The following is a 23,448-nucleotide window of genomic DNA, read 5'->3' on the forward strand; positions in this document are numbered from 1 at the left end:
ACCACCACCACATGCCACCACATGCCACCACATGCCACCACCACAAGTCGCGCCCGCCCATGGGGCAGCCGCCGAACGTATTTTAGAGCAGATGCTACCGCGTCCTAGCGCTGGGCTAACCATAGCGCTGGCGTCGACGCGTGCGCCAAAGGAAAGCCAAAGCCAACGCCATGCGCCTACGCCCACGCCCACGCCTACGCCTACGCGTAGGAGACGCCGGTGCGCCAGCTGGTCCAGAGGGAAGGAGGAGAAATATTGCGCAATGCACGGGGTCTGAACGGCACCTTCCAACCCACCCCCGGCCTATCGTTCCGCTCCTCGTTTGGCGCAGATGCGGGAAAGGGACGTTCCCCGTGTCCCCGTGTCCTGTCCGGCTAAAGTTGTGAGCGTTTTGCGTGCATAGTAGAAGACTCCAGCCAAGTGTCGTTGTCCTAAGTAGTGCTTCTGCGTGGCTCTGACTCGTCTCGCTCACGCGCTCCCGTGCTGCATGCATGCGATCCGGCCCTATTGTCACGGTGCCTTTGTTTCCTAGTACTTCCAAAGCGCCGAGGAAGAAAATGACGATGCCCATGTCGAGGAGGTGAAGAAAGTGGAGGTCGGCCTAAATTTTTTTTCCTTTCTGGCTCAGGAAAGATGTCCCCCAGTAAACCCGCACGGTCTGTCGTTGCCGATCCATATGCAAAAGAGCGAAAGCCATTGGTCATTCAGCTATCCGTTCCCACCTCCATCATCACCGGTCTACATCCGGCCGCGTGGTAGCGAACTTCTGTAGTGCACTGCTCAGACCCCCGTCTGAACTCCACGCCGAGTAGTGGGAGCGCCGGAAGCGCGTGATTTTCATCGGCGACGTGCGAACTGTCCTCACCGTCTTGACTCGTTCCTTGCCGGATTTGCTCTCTTCATTTTCATCTGGTGGGTCCTGCGTCCCGCCCCGGTTCCTGAAGCTTTGCCGAGCTTCGCTGGTCAAGAAACGGAAGAGGGAGCGGATTATGGGGGCGGCACGTGTGCACGGCTAGTCATGCTTAGCCGCTTTCTGAAGCCAATCCCGCCCGGCCCCGTAAGGCACAGGATCCCAGCACACGTAGGTAGGCGGTGCGACGGAGGTACGCTCCGAGTTTGGAGGGACAACAACACCTCTCCGGAAACTCCGGAGACTGAGAAAGAAGGAGCGGTGGCGGCGAGACAGATGCATGCCTTTTTCGATGCTGATGCAGATGCTGATGCTGATGCAGATGCAGATGCTGGGAGAGTGGGAAACATCTGGGCGGGCGCGCGGGAAACCGACAGGCGCCCGGTTGGCTGTCTTACTGTGTACATGGCGCCGCCTTGTGCGATATCCCGCCCAACTATGGCGATCAACGGGCGCAGAGCGCGAGCAAGCGGCGAGCGCTTGACGTGAGTGCCTGAGGGCTATGCTGGAGTGGTCGTCATGACTGTTCTGCTTCGCAGCTGATCTGTTTCAGGACTCGAGACGAAAGTCGAGGCAGATGTGCTCTGGCGATGTCATCGCACATTAGCGCGGTATGCTTCCCTTTTCTGTGCTTTCGCGGTGGGCGGGTGGTGTGGTCGTGTGGGGAGAATAGAGGGGCGCAGCAGTGACAGCTCTCGAGCGCCTTCGTCTCCGCCTAGGCTCCACTGACCAACGAAAGCGTGCCAGCCTAACCCCCCACGTTTTCTTCAACATCTTGTTGCTGTAACGGCAATCCCAACCTCACACCGTTTTGCCGTGCGACGATCGACCTGTCGCAACCCGGGATGCACGGCATGCCGGCTAGTTTAAGCTGCGAGATACAGTGGAGATATGATTTACCCCCGGTCCCGTCGCGCGCAGCATGCGCCAGAGCGGTGGGAGGTCTGACGCCCAGGCGAGTCGCCTTTGTCAGACATGATGCCAGGCGTCAAGCTGCTGCCGGCTGCTGCTGGCTGCTGGACTCGGACGCGAAAAGCAAAGCAGAGAGGTTCGTATCCGCATCTGCCGACTGCGACTGCGCGGCTAGTTGATTCCTGGTAACGAGGCGCTGGTGCAGATGCTCAATGCAGTTAGCAGCGACGGAGCTTTCGCAAGGGACGGGAGTAGCCACACCGACGTCAGAGCTGCGTCCAGCCCACGAATATAGAACAACGCCAATTCACCACCGAGTCCGACGAAACAGAGGAGTCAGCCCCGGCCCGCTCTCCACGCCGCGCTAAAGCTTTATCTCCGCCCAGGCACTCTGGCTGCATGAGCCATGGCGGCTACCAAAGACTTAGAAACTCCTACGCGCATCGACGATGGACGGCGGTACATGGCGACGGCCGGAACGGGCGGCGAACCTTGATCCAGCCGTCCTCTCTCTCTTGGTCCCGCGCTTGTCCTGTCCCGACCCTGTTAGTAGTTGCGTCAAGTCTTGTTCGTCGTCGTCGTCGTCGTCGTCGTCTCCGCCGTCCCCGCCGTGACATGGCGTCGTGTCGTTTTCGCCACTGCTGGGACGGCACGACGGCGTCGTCCGCGCGCATCCGCTGGGCTGTCCAAAGAACTGCTTGCGAAGCTGACCGCAGCAGGGTTGTGTGACGTACACGACCGCTGTTGTTTAGTTGGACTCGTAACGAACGAGGTAGGCGGCAAGGTCGAAGATGCTCAGCCGCACCGCCACGACTTCCTGCGACGTCAGGTGGAAAAAAAAAAGAGGCAGCCTGCCCTCATGTGTGCGACGCCCAAGACAACCAAAGCCACTCCGCTCGCCTGCGAGGCGCGCAGCTGAGGGCCAGTCGGTGTCGGAGCGGTTGCATAGAGGTGAGAGTGTGGTGGGCCCATGGTTGGAGGGAGACTGGGCACGGCGGACGGCAGCCCCAAGGCGCACCACGACAGGTGCGGAAAGTAGCAGCGAGGTCCAATCTGAGGCCACAAGGAAGATGCATCTTTTTGCAGCGTCGGCGGCAGGGCGTGCGGAGAGATGTTGTGTCGGTTGGATTATTAAGTTCCAACGTGGAGATTGGGCGGCGGCACCGTTGGCACGACGCGTTGGCTAGCAGCTAGTTGGTGCCGCGATCCGCGGGACCCTGTCTATCCATGAACACGCTCTGCTGCGGTGCGAGAAACGTCATCCCCAGAGCGGCTGCAGTGTGGTCAGTCAGTCGGTTATGCGCGCGACTCGCGCGACTCGCGGGTCCCGCTGGCGCTGGTGGGCGTCGCTCTCTTTCCGCGGCGGGCGGCCGAGACCCACAGCTTCCGCCGCTTGCGGTGTCGCAACTAGCGCGAGATGGGGCGCCCGGGCAGTGAGGTCACGCAGCAGGGCAGAGGCCGGCGTGCGGCGGGTGTTGGTGGCCGGGGACCAGGGAAAAGATGGAGAACGGAGGGGAGCAACGACGCGGCGGCGGCGGCGAGAACAGCGCCCAGGAAGGCCCCGGCTCCGCACCCCTGCCCGGCCCTGCGTCAGAGCGCAGCAGGCATCAGGCATCCGGCCAAACAGCAGGCTGCGCATGTACCTGGCGCATGGCCGGGCAGCAGAGCACCAGAGCACCAGAGATGCGCAATCCTGCACTCCGGGTGTTGGCCGAGCTGCCGGCCGTCGCGTCCACCTGCCGCTGCCGCCTGCCGGCGACGGAATTAGCAGCGTTGGCACCGCTGGGTCGCACGGCGGCGAAGGATCGCCTGTTGTTCATCAGCAGCGTCGTAAGGCGCCGGTCCGAGTAATCATCGTCAAGGCACGCGCGCAGGCCAGTGTCAGGGTCCGGCTCCAGACAGGGGTCGCGCGAGCCCAGGGCGATCGGCAATGTCGTCGTCTCGTGGGGCGCGCGTTGATGCGCGTGGGCAGCGCCGCTCTCCAACAAGCAGAGCCTTACCCGGCCGAGCTGTGCCCGGCTGGCTTCCCCTTTCTTGAAAAGGGTCTGGCCTGCCCATGTGTATGCAGCTGCTAGATTCCACCTCGCGACCCCAAGCCTTGGATCCGCTGCTTATAAGCTCCCCTGCATACCTCCATCAATCACGCTGGTCCAGAACTCGTCCACTCGGCAGCCCACCACCCACCACCTCGCCACATTTATTTAAAGCCCCCTCCCTCGCCAATTGCCCGTTCTGGACGCCGATCCGCCCGCCGCACTGCTAAATATCTCGGCCTCCTCCTGCTCCTGCTCGGCACCAGCCCGGACAGAGAACCAAACCCCCAACCCACCCCCGAAAGAAGCCATGGCATCCAAATTCATCGAGGTGCTCGACACCACCACGCAACCCACCTACTCGGGCTACAACGTCAGCCTCGAAGACATCCTCGCCGAGACCCAACGGCGCAGCTCGACCAGCGACTACTCCAGCAAGCCGCGCAAAGCCAGCAACTCGGGCGCCTCCACCTCGTCGTCGTCGTCAGCAGACTCGTCGACGCCCTCCAGCCCCACCAGTCCGACCATGCGCAACCGGCTGCGGCGCTTCACGCTCGGTGGCGTGGCAAAGAACCGCTAAGGAAAACGGCGGCGCGCGTGCGCCTGCATGCATCCATCACACGTGTGGTGTCTGGGAGCGGTGTGCCTGGCGTTATGATTGGGCTTGAGGCTAGACGCGCCTTCTTTTTTTCCTTCCTTCTTCTCTACCTTCCGATGCCGATCATCCTTATTGTTTCGATTCCCCGCGTTTGGAGACACTTCGTCGTCCCTTAGCGCTCGCCGCCATTCGTCTGCAAGCTGGTGCCTGCTCACGCGCCTTTTATTTTTTTTTCCTTCCCTCTGTTTCTCTGCTGCATCAGCCCAGGCGGCAGTCTTGTGCGCAGCGAGTCTCATCAGCCTGGCCCGGCGCACGGCTTATGCACGCCGGAACGTTTTCTGCTTGTTCCCTTCCCTCTCCCGGGTTTTCGCGGGGCGGTGGCGTGTAGCACGCGAAACCAACATGAACAATTGCCGCCCAGGCTAATCGTTGTGCTGGCCGGCCGGCGGTGCTGTGTTGTGGTCACACGACTTGATGGCGTTCACGTGTGGGGTGAGCGCCCGGGAGGAAGAGGGTGTGCGCCTTTCTCGCAATCCTCGATGCCGCACAGATCTCGATGCCGCCGCACCCCCAATCTCCGCTCGCCTCTCGACTGCCGGTTTGCGACGAGGTGGAAACTCCGGTTAAGGCGAGGGATGCCTACGTCTGCTGCGGCGGTGACCACAGGTGCACGTCAGCGCCAGTGCAGCAGCAGCAGCAACAACAGCCACTGGCTGTGCACCTTCCGCACCTCCGCATGCATGCACAAGTCGAACGGTGCTGCATCCTCTCCCCTCCTGCGCTCCGCCTCCCCGACGTGTCCCACCATTGGACGGCCCCGCGGATCACACAGTCGCATTGGAGGCACTCGGCCGAACATCTTCACCCAACCCGTCGAGCAGCGTTCCAGCATGCGCCTGACATTATTGCCGCCGACGGACAAGGCACACGCTCCGTGGTGCGCGGATACGCCCGCCGAACGAACCACAGCATTGCCATCATCTGGAGAACAGCTGCCGATCGCAAAAACCCAAGCGACGTCAGACTACTGCCGCTGCAGCAACGGGACGGCACGGCTCAGAAGCTACTCAGGAACGCCTCATTCGGCCTCCCGTGTGCCGCCTCTTTTTTTTTTTTTCTGCCTCGTCGCAGCATCTCTGACCGGTGGCTGATCGGACGTCATGTCAGTTCCCGCCTTGTACACAGGGCTGGACCACCAGACCCCTCCCGGCTGCGTTGCGAAAGAGGCAATTTTCAATAGCGCCGACCCTGGTCAACCTTCTGGCCCGACAAGCGGAAAAGCCGTGCGGCTCAATCTAGAACGTTTGATCGCCCGCAGCGGATAGATGGGCCTGGCTCTCGTGTACCTACCGAACTATACGGGAGTGGGTTCCGACTGACGTGCTCTTCCTTGCTTGGTCCCACCATCGTCATCGCTGCTTCACTGCGACATCGTTGTTTTGCGACGATGATGTTGTTGCCGCGGTGCGCAGACCCTGACGAGGTCAGACCAACACGCTCGATGGCTCGGTCCTTCCCTCGGCCGCCAGTGCGATCGGCGTTCGGACTTCCGGCAGCACTATTCCAACCTCACCATCGAGCTCCGGCGATCTAGACGCGGCTGCGCAGTGGTCTTGTTCGCCTTGCCATTGCACCCCTTCTCCCCGTATTCCCACTTCCACAGAACAGCAAGCGCTTATTGGCTTTCTGCTCTGTTTTGATCGTCGTCGCGTTTGAACTCCTCTCTCGGAGTTTCCATCTCCTTTCTGTTGGAACGGACCGGTATAGGCGTTTTATTTTTTCTCCATCCAACAATGCTTTGTAGCCTTTATGACCTCACCTGTCGAACGATGTACGAACCATACCCCTGTTTTTTCCTTCTTCCTTTCTCGGGTACCAAAAACTTTTACTACGATATACATATTTATTATTAGGCCAACTTCCACGTTGTTTTAGATAGCCAAAACAGATTTTCGGACATGAGTCAAAAGTCCAGACCAGAATCCAATTGCTCCATTTTCGCAGTGCATCACACATACAGCATGCTGTGAACAAAGTCAAGAGATTCCACGAGCTGCAGATATGACTCGACACCGAAGAGGTAGAAGAGAAAGGTCGGACCACCATGCTTTGTTTTCTCCTCTCCCCCTTTCTTTCGCCATAGTCTCGGAAACCCGGAGAGACGAAGTTTGGTTCTCACCCGACGTGTTGGCCTTCATTGCTGCCGTGTGCCCTGTTGCGCATTGCATGCGTTCGCTCATATGTAGGTACCTCATATATGTGATGCACAAAGGCAGATCGACCGGTCCAGAACAACAACAACCATGTACCGTGTACGGGCAATCTCCCAATTGACACCGTTCTCGGACGTCTTTCTTTTTGTTCGCTTCCGCCAAGACACCAAAAGGGTTGTCCGTTGGAGGCCCCACGTCCGTTACTTCGGAGTTTGGAACAATAGTAGACTTGCCGGCCACCCGGGTTCGTTCGTTGTCATAGGTTCGTTCATTGTTGGATCATGCGATCCCGGCCCACTAACTACGCGCAAACCAACCAACACCAACACAGTGACAAACACTCCTGGCCTCCGGTCACGACCTGACCCCATACCCCCGGCCTCACCCCACCTTCAACCAGCATCAAAAAAAATGAAGCGACTACAACCTAACGTTCCACCACCGTCTACATAGTCGAAGGAACTGCGTGCGCATTGCACCTACACATTGTATGCACGCGGGACCCGAGGCCATGGAAAATTTGAGGTGAGGCAGCAAGGATCCCAACCCAACAAAAACATGACGACGGCAATCGAGATTCCGTCCATCCATCCGTACCCGAAACACGAGCGGACTATTGTCACCAGTGCCGCTGTTGTTGACTCTTGTTTTCTTTTTCTTGCTTTTAATTCGAACTATGATTCATTTCCTTCAGACCGTAGGACAAGGACGGGCCGGAGTACCTATGTGGGTTCGGCGACAACGGCGACAACGATAGTAGTGGTGGCGGCGCTGCTCCTGCTGCTACTAGCAAGGAAAAACGGCTGCCCCTTTCTGTCCTCCATCTTCGCCGCACAAGATCAAAGCAATGCATCTTATGCCCCTCTATCCACCCATCCATCCGCTCTAGTCCCTTTCCAGATTCCCTCAATGGGCCGGACCATTGCCTTCCGGTGGCACACCCACTTACCAACAATCCAAGACAATCCGAAGACAGGGACGGCCAAGATCGAAGAGCGTTGCCAGTGCGCAATTCGCAGTCTCGGCCCCCAGACAGACAACAGGGACCTGGTTACTCCCAAGCACGCCAAGAGCAGGCGATGAGAAGGAAAGAAACCATCTATCAATCAGAACTCACCACGTGAGCTGGCAACATGAAGGAAGGGAGAACACCAAAAAGAACGCGTGCGCGGCTCGTGTTTCAATAGCAACACGGGGAGGGGGAGGAAAACCGATGGGGAGAGCCCTGTCCGACAAATTGCGGCGGCGGGGTTCCGATCCGATCGCTCGCATCGCCTCTCCCCCCGGCCCCCGGCCCCCGGCCCCTTCCCCCTTGTTCAGCAGTAGAGTGGGGTTCTTCAGCGGTGTTCATATTTCATTGGAGAAAAGTGGTCCGTCTTGCTGGTTGGTGGGATTATTTCTTTTATCTTTATACCTTCTCTAAATTCTCAGCATCGTTCCCCTTTGTGGGTCCCCAATAGTTTCCCGCCCCTTGCCGACGCCGATGCTGCTGCAGCAAAACCGTTGAGATTTCCTCAGAAGAGAGCGCCGGCGTTGACTTCCCTAAAATAACGGTACCGGCATTGCATAGTTCATCCCGTTCGCAATCGCTTCTCCTCTTTTCTCCTAGCTATGCCCTTTCACCCTTCAAGTTGGATCGATTCGTCAACCTGCGTCGTGGGAACGGTCCTCCCGAACCTGGCTGATGCAAGTTTCCTGAATGACGGTCCGCTCCAAGCAATAGTTACGGATGGGGTGGCCGGTTCACACCTACTCCACCCGACAGGAATATTCCAACTGGCATTGCCCGCAGCCCTTGCAGCTGGTAGCGCGGGCGTTGACCGAGGAAATGCATTGTCCCGGCGGCATTATGAACTCTGATAGGGCATGTTGCTTCTTAAACATGCCATATGGGTGACGAATTGATGCAGCAGCTATCCGGAGTAGCGATGTTGTGGACATCCCTTAGTTCATTCGTTTTAACTTTCGCCTGGACCCCTCCCGCTGGACGTTGGACCGAGCACTCGACTAGGTCTCTAACTGTCTGTATTGTCGGATCATGGCGTCAGCCTGGTGTTCTGGGGTCTTATTGCCAGTCTTCCTTGCCCTCAGAAGGACTGTTGTGCTCATTCGCGTACGTTTGAAGTCCTTCAAAGAAGGATGTCGCAGCATCTGACTGGTCAAAGACGGTTCCTGCTTGGTCGTTTCCGCTTCCACTGTTGCCATCGTTGCTATTAGAATTGGTGCTGTTTTCACCGTTTTGCTGGTTAGTAGAAGTCGTCTCATTACTGTGCACAGTACGAAGGTGTTGGTGGAAGTTGTCGCTCCTCGAGAAGGCTTTCGAACAGTGCTGGCATTGAAAAGGCTTCTCTCCCATGTCTAGAAGATGCACGTGAGCAGCTTGTAGTGAGGTTCATGAGGATAACATATAACTTACGGGTAGTCTTCTCGTGGCGTACTCGATGCTCGATTCTGCTGAAGATCCTTTGGCAATACTGGCATTTCCTCTTCTCCAGGCGGCGAGTGGCGGCTTCACTCTCGACAGGTGAGTTGGGCATCGGAGCGCCCGGTTCTGGTGCAGGCACATCGGATTCCTTTGGAGGCCTTCCACGCTTCTTCCTTGAGCTGTCGTTGACACCCTCGCCCAGCGCGCGCTTCTGCGCAGGGTTGCTGTAGCTGTCACTCACATGTCAGCGGATGTATCACGCCAGGATAACGAAAGTGAGGACGCTAATTCGACATGAAGCGGGACGGACACGGAGCGGGAAAGTAAAGCTGGAATACTCACTCCTCGCCAGCCCGAAGCTTTAATAGTGCCTCTGCGTTCCGATATGCGATTCCCTCCACGTCTCTCCCACTTACGATGCCACTGTTCCACAGGTCATTGATGAACTGTTTGCCCTTCTCATTCGACGAGAACGGATAGTCGACGCTAAGCATGATCTTGTCTGGAGTCGTAACCTTCAGCAGGCATGTCATTGGTGCCAGCGAGAACATGCCGGAGGTGGTGATCCAGATGTTGTTTTCCCAGACTTCTCGGAGTCCACGCGGGCGGTTCCACTCGGGCGTATTCATGTCTTCGGTAATGTCGATGATGCGGTCCAGCTGGAACGGCAACATCTCTCCCATGTGGCCAATCACGACCTTGAGCCTCGGGAACAAGTCAAACAGGCCGGCAGCGTACAGGCGAAGAAGATGGAGGCCAACATCGCTGTGCCAGCCCCAACCCCAGGCGCCTAGCATCTGGGCAACTGAATCGGAGTAGTGGCCGCGGTACTGGTAGATTTTATCCTGGGAAGGAAAGGTGGGATGGATGTAAACGGGCACATCCAGGCCCTGCGCAGTGGAGAAGACTGGCCAGTAGCGGGGGTCGTCGTAGTAGGAGCCCTTGTGATGGTTGTTGACTAGGGCGCCCACGAAGCCCAGATCGCTCACGCAGCGGTTCAACTCCTCGGCTGCGGCTTGGGGATCGCCCATAGGCAGGAGAGCAAAGGCAGCGTAGCGGCTAGGGTTTCTCCGGACGGTGGCGGCCAACCGGTCATTGGCCCCGCGGCAGACGGGTGGAGATGGATCGACAGGCGCGTGGGAAAGGACTTGCATGGAGATGGAGTTGGCATCGAGGTCGGCGAGGCGGTCGTCGCCCAGCGAGCCCAGCTTGTTCATCAACGGCTGGGAGAAGCCGGAGTAGGCGTGGGTATCCTCCTGCGAGTTGCTGAGCACCTGATGATCAACATAATGTTCCTCCAGCGTGATGAGAGGCAGCGACGAGGCCATGGTGGAAAATTGACGGCGGATATCCAGGGGGCGTGAGTACGGCTGTGGCCTCGACAGGGACGAGGCACATGTCAAGCGGACGGGCGAGTCAGCACAGTGCCAAGCTATCGCAGAGCCTCGCGGTGCTGATGGGGGAGAGCTCCATGTGGCGTCTGGTCCGCTGCAGAGGTTGTCTGGCGGGTTACGTCAAGCTTCCAGCACGCGCCTGCGAGACGCGAACTGGGCGCGCTAGCCGCACGGGGACCGAGAGCTGCGCCCGCGCGCTGCCTCCACCAGCCGTCCGAGCTCATGTCCGCACCACCCACCACCGCGCTCTTTGCCTTCCCCACGCTGCCCGCCTCGCCGTTCCGCGCCTTGTGGAGCTGCACCGAGCCCCAGCGCTCGCCATGGCCGCCCAGGACCCGTCCCGCTGCGCCATCCACGACGCCTGTCGCGAAGGCAAAAGTCCGCACTGCCCGCTGCCCCGCTGCCCCGCCCCGCTCCGCTGACGTCTTGCGCAGCTCACGTCGTCGAATCTCTGCTCAACGTCCGTACGAGCTCCCTCTGGCCCCCCAAACATGCGCTGAGTGCATCCTGCCTAGGCGAATCCGAAGCTTGCCACCCGTCGCGATGACGACGACCGTTTGCCAATTCACTGGGCCGTTTCGTACAATCGCATACCCATCATCTCGCAACTCATCCAGACCAAGAACTTCGACATCGATGCGCAGGTACGAGCACGCCGTCAAAAGGGAGAGGGATACAATTGCTCGACGGCTGAACCGCGCGGCAGGATGGCTCTGGCTGGACGCCGCTTATGATGGCCGCGAGCCTGAAGGACGCTGACGAGCTGGTCGACCTGCTCCTCTCACGCGACGCTGATGTCAACATGAAGAGTGCGTTCTCACTGGAAGCTGTACATTCCGCGCCATCCAGACAACGCGGCTGACTTTGCATCCAGACAACAACGGCCAGGTCCAACCCCTCCTCCGCTCGTTGGCTAGCCAATCGTGCTTACCGACCACTGCCAGACTGCTCTGCACTTTACCGCCTCGAAGAACAACCTCGATACCGCGCGGAAGCTGATCGCGAAGAAGGCGTCGGCTCGCGTGAAAGACAAGCGTGGCCAGCTTGCCCTGCACCGCGCCGCAGCGGTCGGCTCGGTTCCTATGATCAAATTACTGCTGGAAGCAAACAGTCCGCTCAATGCGACTGATATGGATGGAATGACTGCGTTACATCATAGTATGTTGGAGACTGGGTGAAGCGAGGCCACTAGTGAACGAAACGCTGACGGTATCGCATAGCCATTGCCGAGGGGCACGGCGACGCAGCATTGGTGCTCCTCAAAGCCGGCGCAGACACGGAGAAGAAAGCCGGTGATGGGTCGCTCGCGATCGAGCTTGCTCCGGACGCGAAGGTGAATATTGATAGGTTGCCCGCATCATTAGCAGCGTGCTAATGGAACAGATCATGAACTACATCATCCAGAGCGCAGAGCTCGAGGGCGTTGAGCTGACTTCATCTAAGTCTTGAAAGAGGCTTCCTCGATTTCATTACTCCCCGTCTGAATATCCGGACAGCTACGCTGTCAGCATATATACCCCCGAAAGTGGAACACAGCATTCTCTTACTCAGGTGGTGGCCTCGAAGGCGAAATCACATTGAATCATGTATTTAAGCACAAACAATCTCTGGTAAGTATCTTACAGGTAGGTGAAGGTCTATTGCTACCAATGTTTGATTCTGCATGGCGAGTGATACCCTACGAAATTGCAGATCTGGAATGTAGAGTTAACACTAGGTTGAAAGATATGCAACCTTAATCCAATCTTAACCTAACCACCAGCCTAACCCACAAGACTAAGTACCAGGGGCCAGTAGCTAGTAGCTAGTATATAGAATGGAGAAATACAGTGTCCATTATCAGTGCCAACTATATCGGTATCTAAGTTTTCTGTCTTGCGGCGACAACGAGACTTAAGCTTTGCTGCGTGTGAACAAGAAAGGGAATATCGAGAAGATTTGTAACAATGGCATCCAGGAAAATATACCAAACATAAGACAAAGAACGCCACGAATGCTTCCTACATGATTTGCATGAACATCGTTGATGACAGGCTCCATCCCCCCAACCGCGTACATACCAATATAAATAGCATGTCCGCGTGGGAGTACACAGATTGAAACAAGCAGCAGCGGCGGCGGCGGCAGCGCAACAGTCCCCACCTCCTCGGACCTCCTCCCTTTATTCCTCCCAACGCCACCCCCCCCCCCAGCAGCAAACACTGCAACTACTTACTTCATCGTCCTCTCCACCAAATCCTTATAAATCTTCTTCAAGTCATCAACATCATTCTGCAGCTCCTCGACCTGCTCGCTCTTCTCGCCGAGCGCCTCGAGCGTCGTCTCGTACCGGGCATTGACCTCGGCCAGCTCGCGGCGCAGCTGCTCGACGAGCTTCCCCTGCGCGCGCTTCTCGTCGACCTCGCGCATCAGCGCGACCACCTCCTCGCGCGCTTCGTCGCGCTGCGCCGACAGCCGCGCGAGCTCTTCCTTCGACACGGCCTTTTCCGACTCGAGCCGGCGCACGGCGGCGCTCATGCGCTCGACGAGCTGGACCGAGGGCCCGGCGTTGCCGACGGTGCTGACGGAGATCATGTCCGCGACGGTGCGGTGGGGCGAGGACGAGCGCTCGAAGGCGTCGGCCGAGTCGTCGACGGTGTGGATGGAGGGCGGCGCGCCGGGGTGGTTGAGGCCGTTGTGGCCGTTCGTGTTGGTCGAGGTCGATGAGTCCTGGCGCTGCGGCGTGCCGGGGAAGCCCGGGGTGCGCTGTGAAGAGCCCACGCGCCGGGGCTGTGGCTGCGACTCCAGCGATAGCAGCAGTTCTGACGATACGTTCCTTGGGGTGCCGCGGCGCGAGTTCAAGCCCATTGACTGATCGCCCGAATGCTTTCGGCTGAACATGGTGCCCGACAGCGACGGCGTCTGTGGCGAAAGGAAATGACTTTGGCTGTCGCCGGGGCCGGAAACGGGAGACATGGTGGATTCGAGCCGCCATTTGGTCTTCTCCTCGTCGATCTTCGCCGCCATTTCGACCTCCCAGGCCTTCTTTTGTTGCTCGAAGTTCGCTTTGGTGCTCTCGAGCTCCCTCTCTACCTGAGCGAGGCGTGACTGTAGTTTTGACATCTGCGCTTTTTGCTCACTAAGTTCGTGTTCTAGAGACCGCGCTTGGTCGCTGGTATTGTCGAGCTCTTCTTCCAGCTTGCGCGACTTGGAGTTCACTTCACGGGCCTTGCGTCGGATGTCAGATTCGCGTTTAGCGAGCTCGTCACGCTCTTTCTCCAGAGCTGCAACCCGGCCTGTAAGGCTGCTTTCTATGCCCTGCCAGTTTTCGCTAGCAAGGGAGTATTGAGTTTGTAATGTCTCGATCTGACGCAGCAGTTTGATCTGAGAGTCGCCGGACGGGTTGGATGAGTGTTCCTCGGAACGGGAACGGAGTACTTCGAGCTTGGTCTCGAGGTTCTATGACATAAAGTCAGCGTAAATTGTCCAGGCGGAGTTTTAAGATAGATACACACCGTTATCTCGCCCCGCAGTTCCGTCTCCAGCACCGTTGCCCTCTCCTGTTGCCGGGTAGATTCTTCCCTGAGTTCACGGGCCTCCGCCTTTGCCCGATCCTCCGCAAGCTTCTTCTCAATTTTGAGATCTGAAAGCTCTTCCTCAATCTCCGACACCCGCAATTGCTCTGCTGCTGCTGCGTTGCTCTTGGCTTTCTTCTCGGCTGCTTCGGCACGTTCGTTTGCTGCGCTCAATTGCCGCTTCAGTTCCGCGATTGTGCGGCTTGAGTCCTCGCGCTCCGATTTGAGCGAGCTAGCTTCCTTTTCGACCTTCTCGAGTTGTTTGACTTTCTGCTCCGCCGCCTTTGCCGCAGCCTCAGCTCGCTTTGCCCGCTCAGTAGCATCGCTTGCGCTGGTCTCAGCCTTTGCCAGCTTCTTCTTGAGGTCTATGATGGTCTTTTCGTGTTGCCCGGTCTTGGCGCGGAAATTCTTGAGGCTTGTTGAAAGAGTCAGTTCCTTCTTCGCCAGTGTCTGGCCCTCTTCCATGAGAAGAGCTATTTGCTCGTCCTTTTGTGCCAATTTTTGCTCCACGGATCCTTGGTCTGCCCCGCTTGCAGCCGCACGAGCTTGTGATGTAGCCTGGCCGGAAAGGTATTTCAGTTTGGATTGTAGTGCATCGATACGCTCGAGGTGCGCAGTCATTTCATCACGATGTGTCTTGGTGAGTTCTTCGTACGACTGCCGCAGAGCCGCAACATCCTCGGACTCGTTGGCGAAGGCGCTGAGATCAACGCTCGAGGCGGTGTCAGGTATAGAAGCCGGGGTTTCGGCGCGTGATGGTGGATCAATTGGAGTGTCAGGACGGCCGGAGTCGACTGATACGCGGGGGGAGTCCGTTGTGCCCACATTAGATGAGTTCCCATCTTCCAGTTGCGATGTGGCCTTTTCCTCAGCCTTGTCTGCCTGGTCTGCCGGTTTCGGGGCCGCGTCACCATCGCCGCCGTCGCTTGAGGGCCTCGGCGCGGCGGTCTTTTCATGTTGGGGTGGCTGCGGCTGGATTTCAGAGGTTCTCGAGTCTACGCTTGTGCGCGAGGTGTCAGCGCCATTGGTGGGAGTGCCGGTCCGCGACGGAAACTCGGACGACGGCCTTGCGGAGCGCGGCGCATCGGACTTGACAGCCTTGGCCAGGCGTTCTTGGAGACGGTCGTTCGTGCGGGAGCGAGACGGGGTGCGGTTGGGGCCTGCAGGCGGTCAGTAGGGCGATGGCAGCTGGGGCGGTGGGGTGACTAGGTACTCTGCTCAGCGGCGGCCTTCTTCCGCAGACTGTCGTCGGCCCTGCTGCGCGCAGAGGCCTGGTCGTCCTCGGCGAGAATGGTGTCCAGGCGCGACTCGAGGCCGGCGACGGCGCCCTGCAAGAAGGAGCCCCATCCCTTCCCGGACTGCTTCGCGCTCATGCTTGCGGTCGCTGCTGTGTAACTGGCAACTGGGGTCGGTGGTGGCCGGCTCGCAGGCAATCTAGCGCAATCTCCGGCGTTTGTGCTGTTTCATCGCTTGCCCGGTCGTCAAGGGTGCAGAGTGCGTCTGGCGCGCGTCTCTGGACATGCGGAAGGGCGAGGTCGAGGGTGTTGGGTTCGTGGCCTGAAGTTACGTCGGCCTGCAAGGGTCCCGGCGCGCACGGACAGAGGAATGGACATGGACCAGGGTGGCCGCGATGATGCGCGATCGCCGCTCCGTGGCTCCGTGGCTCCAGCTGCACCTGCGTGCCTGTAGCGCTCTCCACCACGCACCTGCACTAAACCATCCCCGTCGCCCGGCCAGCCGTGAGCCCGGCCAGCCTGCTGCGAGGAAGAACGACGGGCCGCAAAGGTTATGTCGACCTCGTCTCTGCCCCGGCCTGGGGGCAGCTCGCCGCTGGCCCGCCGCTGGCCCGCCCCGAGCACGCGCGCGCTGTCCCGGATCGACCTCGTCCGTGGCGTTCTGCCCGTCATCCCTCCTCAGCGCCCAGTGCGACCCTCGCCGGGCGCAACCAGACTGTCTCAGTCGGCCCTCCTTCCGCGCACTCCGCTGTGAATCACCAGCTCACAGCTCCCCCTCCCAGTGTTGCATGTCTTGCACCTAGCCCGCCCGCCCAATGATGACGCGCGAGCCCGGCCTGTGTGGCGTCGTGACGGCCTGCTGGAGACGTCCAGGCCCCTCGTACGCGGACTCGCACCGGTTTTGTACCTTGCAGACGGCCCCGGGCTCTATGCTGGATTGATCCCCAAGAATGGACTTGGCCGCTTGGTGTTGAGCCAAGCTGCAGGGCGAGCCCCCAGCGATGCCCCCAGCGATGCCTCGCGATGCCTCCCGTCTGCTGTGCAGGGGCGTCAATTCCAGCCCAAGGCATGTGTGCGCTCGCCGCAACCTGCAACCGCCACGGATCCTGTGCAGGCCCCGCACGTGCTGTGTGCTCAAGGAGGCGCCTGGTCCTTGCGAGCACTCATCTCCCGTGAGTCCTTGTACCACGCAGCAGCGCCTCCGCATCCCCAAGGAGCCCGGATCGTCGACGCCCCCGGCTCTCGAACCACTATGACGACTCCCGTGAAGAAACAGCGAGGGGTAGCGGACGCAAACCTTGTCTGCGCCATCGTTTTCTTCAGGGCCGGCCTTCTGCCCACCGCCCCGCAGCGCCGCCTCTCTCCATGCGTAAGGGATCGCGCGGGCCGGGACGCTTTAATTGGCCTCCGCAAGACCTCCGCTCGTCAACGCCCGTCATTGCTCTGCGAAGGGGTCGCCTTATGGCTAGCCGTCGTGTCACGCTGCTTCGGAGCGCCCGCCGCTACCCTGATGGAACGCAGATCGACCGCGGGCGAGCGAGAGTTCGGCGAGGCTGCCAGATGCTATGCCCGATGGCTGCATGCTGACCCTTTTGGGACGGGACGTCGCTTTCGCGTCAATGTTGAAACGACCGCCGGCCATGGGAATGGGCGCTGTTCTATCCTGATGGGGCGTAGCAGCCGCCGTTATTCCTGACGAAAGCACTCCAACTTTGGAACACCTGCTTCATAGCTTCGGGGCGGAACGTCTAGCGGGCGGGGCCCATCCCTGCACACTGGACCGGACCGCCTCGTGAGTGGCCGGGGGCTCTGGTCCAGGCGCGTCAACTGCGAGCTCTCGGTCTTGCCGGGCTTCATCGCGGGGACTGATGCCAGGGAAGCCAGAAGCGAACGTTTTCGCACCTTCTAGTGTACCGTGCCATATGCGTTCGGAGAACGCCTAGGTCGAGCCTCTCCGCCCGATGCCGTCCTCAGACGACACCTCAACATCAACCAGCAACTGAAGTCAATCAGCTCGGCCTCAGCCGTTGGATGACCATGGCTCCCGTGGCAGATGTGGCCCCACCCACGCAGCCACGGCTGTTCTGCAGTTCCGAACCAGCCGACGTGCTCACCGATTGGGGGCTGCTCCGGGCTGCGGCTACCCGCATTGCATGCGAGCGAACGGAGTGCTTGATGGTGCCAATCAGCCGCACGCAGAGGCCGTTCGTCCCTGGTGGCCACCGGAAGCAACCGAGCCCTGCATCTGGCAGCTTGCAGACGCCTTGGCTCCGCTGTCGCCTGATGCAGCGTAGGAGACGACGGCGTAGTAGGCGACTCCTGCTGCCCCCACAAGCCAGCCGCCGCCCGTGGAGGATAAGCGCCCTTGCGCCTCTCCAGCCACATGTGCTGAGCTCCCAGGGAACACGCATGATCCGCATCCACTCGCTAGATCGCGGCGGCGGTGACACTGACGCTTGTCTTAGAACGCGGGCCTTAGCACCGGCGCAGAGGGCAGATAGCAGCATTAGTCACCCGCGCACTTGCAGGTGATCCCTGCTAGTTGCAGAGTGAGACAGTCATTCTTCAAACGGAGGTGGCTTCTGCCATCAGCCCGGCCAGGTGGGAGATCCCAAGCAGCAGGTAGTGCCGCGCATACCATGGCCGCGAAACATACTGCTTTCGGTCCACTCAGCCTTGGCACCCTGACGGCCAGCGGCTGGTAAATTGGGAACTGGTAGTAGGAATGCCAGGCCCTCGAAGCCTTGCGTGTGTAACGTCCGGCCTACTTCGCTGGAGTAATCGACTTGTTTGACCGTTTTCGTTCCATTTCGAGCGTCCAAGCAACCGCTGCGCGTGGCGGGCAGCCTCCCGCCCTCTCCATCTTCACAAAAACCCCCAGAGGCGTCAGTTGCCAGGTCTCTCGTCCCAAAACAGCCACCAAGATAAGTGGTCTTGACCTCTACGAATCCGGCCCCATTGGTCGTCCGTCTTCAGTCGCCCGGCCACCGATCCCCTACGTATGCGGTCAACCTCGACGACCCTCCTCGCTACAAATAACTGCCCCGGCGGGCTTGCTGTCGCCAGACAAAGGAGTGCTGCTACGCCGGCCGGCCGATTTGTCGCCGTCTGCTTGCCATCGGTCTAGAGCTCTGCAACAAAGAAGACCGCCTGAGACAGCGTCTACTCGCCACGCCCGGAGCCGCACAGCTCTCCGCAACTGCTTGCTGCTGCATCTCCACCGCTGAGCTGTCTGTACAGACATAACACGCACGACGGGCGGCAGGTACCCGCGACAGGTCCGTTCCCCAAAGGCTCCCTCCTGCTCCAGCCCGCGTCAATGCGGCCGCAGCAAGAGACAAGCCCCTTGCATTGCAGAAACTACGGGAAGAAGCAGGCGCTGACACATTCAGTTCAGACTGATATTCTGCACAACTCAGCCGTCAATCCAGTCTTGATCCACAGAAACCTTCCAGAAGGTTGCCAAAAAGGAACCCGACGTCTACAAGGCGAGACTTCCCAACGGCAGTGGCTCACCGAGTACCACCAGAGTCCTCACGTCTTCTATCGCGACTTTTCGTGCGACAGCAGTGCAGTCTTGTGCGTCTGTGGCACAGTAGTTCGAACGGCGGTCCGTTTTGGCAGCTACCGGCTTTCCACGTCCTAGGGAGCTTCGGCACTTCGAACAGCAAGCGGCGGTGCAATTTGCCACGGATCATGTTGAAAGCGGAACGAATGGTGCAGCGACACCCTCCGACACCGCCTAGCGTGCCGGTGGAGCTACAATATGAGCTCCATCACCTGGTGCAGCATAATGCCAACACATCGTACAAGTACGAGCTCGACGAATCGCAGTATGAGCACTCCCGGGCGCAGTCCACGTACGCATCACCTGGCCCATTGCAACATCCGCAGGCCACCGGACCGTATATGAGCCCCCAGTACAACGTCAGCAGTTACCCGGACCCACATGGCCAGAACGAGGTCGGGCTGGGCATTTCAATGGTAAGCCGTTCCTTGCGACCACCAGTCTTTGACACTGCTCGAGACTTTTGATACGGTCGATATGTCTGTCTTGGGGAGGCTGTTGGCTAAGCAATCTTTGACGCAGGATGGCTATGGAGGCCCCGGGCCAACTTTTTATCACGATGATGGGCAAGCCTATCACGGTCTTCCTGTAAGTTCTTCCTAACGTTCTCAAAGTCGGCAGCTGCTGACAGTACACCAGTACATGGCCCATGGAATGCAAGCTCACACCCCGCCAACGCCGAGGTCGGCGACGGAGAGCGATGGTGGTCGGAGGACCAGAAGTGGCACGTCGGCTGCCCGCACTGCGTCGCCAGTCGCAAAAGCGCGCCCGACCAAATCGAAGAAGAAGTCCAGCGAACCCAAGGTCAAGGTCAAGACGCCGAAGCTCACTCTCCCCCTGAGCGTGTTGACAAAGGACTACGACCACATCCCAGTCAAGAACATGGAGGAATGGGTGCACAGGTCGGCGGAGCAGCGGAGGGCAGAGGCAGCGAAGCGCAACGGCTACATCACGAGACCGATGAATTCCTTCATGCTCTACCGATCGGCTTATGCGGAACGCACGAAGATATGGTGTCTACAAAACAACCACCAGGTCGTGTCCTCAGTGTCGGGGGAGAGCTGGCCGATGGAGCCTCCAGAAGTCCGCGAACACTACAACGACTTGGCCAAGATCGAGCGCATCAACCACCAGAATGCCCACCCGGACTACAAGTTCTCCCCCAGCAAGACGACTCCGGCCGCGCGCAAGAGGAAAGGCACCTACTCGGATGACGAAACTAGCGAGCGCAGCGAAGTCGACGACCCCGACGCCGAGTGGAATCCATCAGCGGCGGCCGCCCGTCGGGCTCGGCACCACAACAAGGCCCTGCATAGGCGTCAACAGCCATCCTCCTTCGACGAGCACAGCTTCGGCCCTAACAATGGCGGAGTCAACAAGTCCGCTTGGGAAGCGACCAACGGCGGCCGCCCTCCGCCAGCTGCCCTAGGCATGCAGGCCGACATGCACCACCAGTACTACCAGACCACCGTCCACCCCCATGGCGCCACCCCCGGCGTCGAAGACGTCCGCATGCACCGCATGGAGCACCCAGACATACTCCAGCAGCAGCGGCAGCAACACACCATGTCGCCCGTCTACCACAACCACCATCACCTCCTCGGCCTCCCCGGCGGCGCCGCCGCCCAAGCCGCCCAACAAGCCCACCACGAACAGCAGCAACTCCTCCAACTGGGCTTCCACCACGCCATGGTCGGCACCCCCGGCGGCGAATCCCAACTCGATCCGATGCTGCTCGGCCTGGGCGCAGCCTCAGGCGAACCGTTTTTGGGAGATGATGGCGGCCAGCAGAATTTTGGTGGCGCGTACGATGAGAACAGTTACGCTGCTTTCTTGAGCGAGGCGCCGCCGGACCATCAGCCGGCCGAGTGGCAGGTCGATGCGAGTCTTATGCCGATGGAGCCTGCGAGCGAGTTTGACAAGTGGATGGATGAGCCGACGACGGCGGCGCCGGGAACGAACTGAGTCTCTACGGCAGTATTGGACGGTGGTGGGGGTGCGGCAGGACAGAGGCTAAGTGGTGGGGCAACCTGGTTGGGGGCTGTGATAAGAGGAGAGGCGTCTCACGCCCCTGGCTTCTTCCCACTTTCTTTTTTTCTTCTCTCTCTCCTTGCGTCGCAAGATGTGTGGATGGAGGGAAAGCTTTGCTGCATGGACTCGGCGTTGTTCTTAAAGGGAGGAAATGAGGGGTTCTCGGGCGGCTATCCTTGTCTTTGTCTTGTCTTGTTGGTCTGGACTTCTATTTTTGTGCTGTATCTCCTACTCCGTCTCTTACCTTAATGCTTTCCTTTTTTTTTTTTTTTAACTCTTATCCATTTATTATTACTCTTTTTATTACCCTCTTCCTTTTTGGTTGTTGTTGTTGTTGTTGTCATCTCGCTCTATCTCTTTCTTTCTTCACTTCCTCTCTCGCGTGTAACGGAAATGCTTGTATTCGACGGCCACATAAAGGGAAAGGTGACATCTGGAAGAGTGACGATACTGGGTTGGGAGCGGAGCGGAGCGTCGGGCGGTGAACAAGCGTTGATGCTGATGATGATGGGCGGCGCAGAAATGTCCCAAGGAGGAGCAAAGAATGTGTGGCTGGGGCTGGGCATATAGAGAAGAAACCGGTGTGTGTGTGACGATGATAGACCAATCCATATCTGACTTCTGGTGTATGCATTGAGTGCTTGCAAGCTGCTTTCCGATGCATATGGTTGTGAAAGCGTGATCTTAGGGAGGACCTTCGTGTTGATGGAGTCAGTGGGTTGACGGCGTCTCAAAGTTTACCTGGTAGCTCATCGATGCCGTGCTGTGTCTTCATATGGTCGTCGTGCGAGCGATGCCGGGGGACGTTGGCGGGTGACGTCTGCTTGGTCTCAGCGGCGGAAGTTCACCAAGGGTCATGTTCGAGCGACGGGTGACATTTAAAGTTCCAATCGAAGAGCCTCTGGATCGTAAGTCAACAAATACTTAGAAGGTATGAAGAGCGGGCTAAGCACAATGGCTGCGGCCACTCAGTTCCGTTAATTCCATGAGCGTGAACTCGAGGCTTCTCGGAATTAACGATTAGAATAAGGGGCGGTAGAGCTGGAGAGGAAGCGATACGGGGAATTGATGGTTTTATTCGACGGCAAGGGAATATCATGGGATTTATCCTTTGTCTCCCGGGTGGCACAAAAACCAAGATACAGCGAGGCAAATCTTTGATGCTCCCTCTTCTTTTGATACGATCCCGCCTGGAGAAAGAATGTCGGTTTCAGCAGCTGTGTGTTCCTTGATCCGATGCTGGTGGAAGAAGACGGGAGAATCGAAGGAGGAAGGTAGGTAATGACGCTAGCCGCACTTTCACCGTCGCGTCCACCCCGCGTCTGGCGCGTATTCTCCCACCACCGCCACTTTACAAATCCACAACACCACCGCCGCCGCGAACATGTACGGCGAGCTGGGCACCAAGCTGGTAAGTCAAGCGCCATTCCCCCCCTCTCCTCGCGTGACGTCCTTCTGATACTTTAGATAGTGCCAGCACGCGAAAAGAACCCTGGCTCTTCAAAATCTTCCTCCACACCAAAGCGAGATCTGCCATCAGGTGATACTCGAGACGCGCGAAATCGCAAATCGTATCACGAGTTCTCAGGCTTCCTTCAACCCCTCGGCGGACCCGGCTGCCGCATGCGCGCTCCTCGTCGACCACCTCGCCATGCGGCGCAACAAACGCTGTCTGCTGGCATACCACCGGACGCGCTCGGATAAGCTGGAGGAGATGTGCTGGAACGGCATAGATGTGCTCGAGCGGCAGCAGCAGATGCAGCAGCAACAGCAGCAGGGACAGCAGCAAGGCGCCAAGGACCTGAGCGGCGACATGGGCAGCGGCAGCAGCCTGAGTCCCGAGGAAGAGGAATACGTGAGGCAATACAGCGATCTGCTCGCTGCCTACAAGGGCCAGTGGACTGATATTGACCTCACCGGGAGCCTGGAGCCACCACGCGATTTGTTCATCGACGTACGCGTACTCAAGGACGCAGGCGAGATCCAGACGGAGTATGGGTACGTGATTTATCCTGTTTCCCCTGCGTTCTCCCAGCTTTACCCCTCAAATAATATGGAGATTCCATGGCGGAGCGGGCCCCGAAGTCGTCTGTTCATCGGTCCCTGGCACTACAGGGTTTCGTTGTGCGAGTGGAGCAGGTATGGCTAACGCCTTGGCCAGTGCCATCACCTTGACGAAGAACAGCCAATTCTACGTGCGTCAGGGCGACGTCGAACGGCTCATCCAGCAGGGATACCTCCAGCGGCTCACTTGAGTCTCGCGCCATCACAGAGTTGATGCGATTCGACGCTGCTCGGGAAAAACCGAGCCGCGCTGCAGCTCTCTTGCATCACCGCGCGGCACGGTGGGCTGCAACACGCCCGCCGGTGCCGGCGACAGAGGGCCTGGGCGCAGCGGGCTTGCTCTCACTCTCGCGGGATGTGTGTATTCGGATTCACGGTGAACCCCCAATGGCACGGCATCCCCAATGAAGGGCCCCAAAGTCAAACGCGGACCGAGCGCTTCGGGACGGGGTTTAGCACCCAGGCCTTATTACTTGGTTGGACGGGGCGGACGCAGCTGATGATGGGCCGA

The 23,448-nt window shown here is 58.9% G+C and overlaps 6 protein-coding genes across 6 annotated transcripts; 4 read left to right on the forward strand and 2 right to left on the reverse strand.

Annotated features, from left to right (window-relative positions):
• Positions 1-4,165: 4,165 nt before the first annotated feature.
• On the forward strand, positions 4,166-4,435 carry BKCO1_6000167 (uncharacterized protein; the record flags this gene model as incomplete). Its single annotated transcript, XM_020277813.1, has 1 exon — positions 4,166-4,435. One exon carries the CDS (start codon positions 4,166-4,168, stop codon positions 4,433-4,435), a length of 270 nt encoding a protein of 89 aa, XP_020133705.1.
• Positions 4,436-8,731: 4,296 nt separating this feature from the next.
• Positions 8,732-10,419, reverse strand: BKCO1_6000168 (amidohydrolase 2; the record flags this gene model as incomplete). The annotated part of the gene is made up of 3 exons (XM_020277814.1): positions 8,732-9,024; positions 9,083-9,321; positions 9,434-10,419. 3 exons carry the CDS (start codon positions 10,417-10,419, stop codon positions 8,732-8,734), a joined length of 1,518 nt encoding a protein of 505 aa, XP_020133703.1.
• A 386-nt stretch (positions 10,420-10,805) lies between these two features.
• On the forward strand, positions 10,806-11,934 carry BKCO1_6000169 (proteasome regulatory particle subunit; the record flags this gene model as incomplete). The annotated part of the gene is made up of 7 exons (XM_020277815.1): positions 10,806-10,863; positions 10,920-10,945; positions 11,001-11,129; positions 11,192-11,314; positions 11,430-11,643; positions 11,706-11,818; positions 11,869-11,934. The coding sequence occupies 7 exons, from the start codon at positions 10,806-10,808 to the stop codon at positions 11,932-11,934; spliced, it is 729 nt and encodes a 242-aa protein (XP_020133747.1).
• A 762-nt stretch (positions 11,935-12,696) lies between these two features.
• On the reverse strand, positions 12,697-15,412 carry BKCO1_6000170 (m protein repeat protein; the record flags this gene model as incomplete). The annotated part of the gene is made up of 3 exons (XM_020277817.1): positions 12,697-13,923; positions 13,980-15,199; positions 15,253-15,412. 3 exons carry the CDS (start codon positions 15,410-15,412, stop codon positions 12,697-12,699), a joined length of 2,607 nt encoding a protein of 868 aa, XP_020133830.1.
• Positions 15,413-18,970: 3,558 nt separating this feature from the next.
• Positions 18,971-20,807, forward strand: BKCO1_6000171 (hmg box protein; the record flags this gene model as incomplete). Its single annotated transcript, XM_020277818.1, has 3 exons — positions 18,971-19,258; positions 19,365-19,430; positions 19,482-20,807. The coding sequence occupies 3 exons, from the start codon at positions 18,971-18,973 to the stop codon at positions 20,805-20,807; spliced, it is 1,680 nt and encodes a 559-aa protein (XP_020133829.1).
• Positions 20,808-22,257: 1,450 nt separating this feature from the next.
• Positions 22,258-23,128, forward strand: BKCO1_6000172 (dna replication complex gins protein psf1; the record flags this gene model as incomplete). The annotated part of the gene is made up of 3 exons (XM_020277819.1): positions 22,258-22,284; positions 22,345-22,871; positions 23,035-23,128. The coding sequence occupies 3 exons, from the start codon at positions 22,258-22,260 to the stop codon at positions 23,126-23,128; spliced, it is 648 nt and encodes a 215-aa protein (XP_020133832.1).
• Between the last annotated feature and the right edge of the window lie 320 nt (positions 23,129-23,448).

Source organism: Diplodia corticola (assembly GCF_001883845.1).
Source record: "Diplodia corticola strain CBS 112549 chromosome Unknown scaffold6, whole genome shotgun sequence".
In the NCBI taxonomy this organism is placed as follows: domain Eukaryota; kingdom Fungi; phylum Ascomycota; class Dothideomycetes; order Botryosphaeriales; family Botryosphaeriaceae; genus Diplodia; species Diplodia corticola.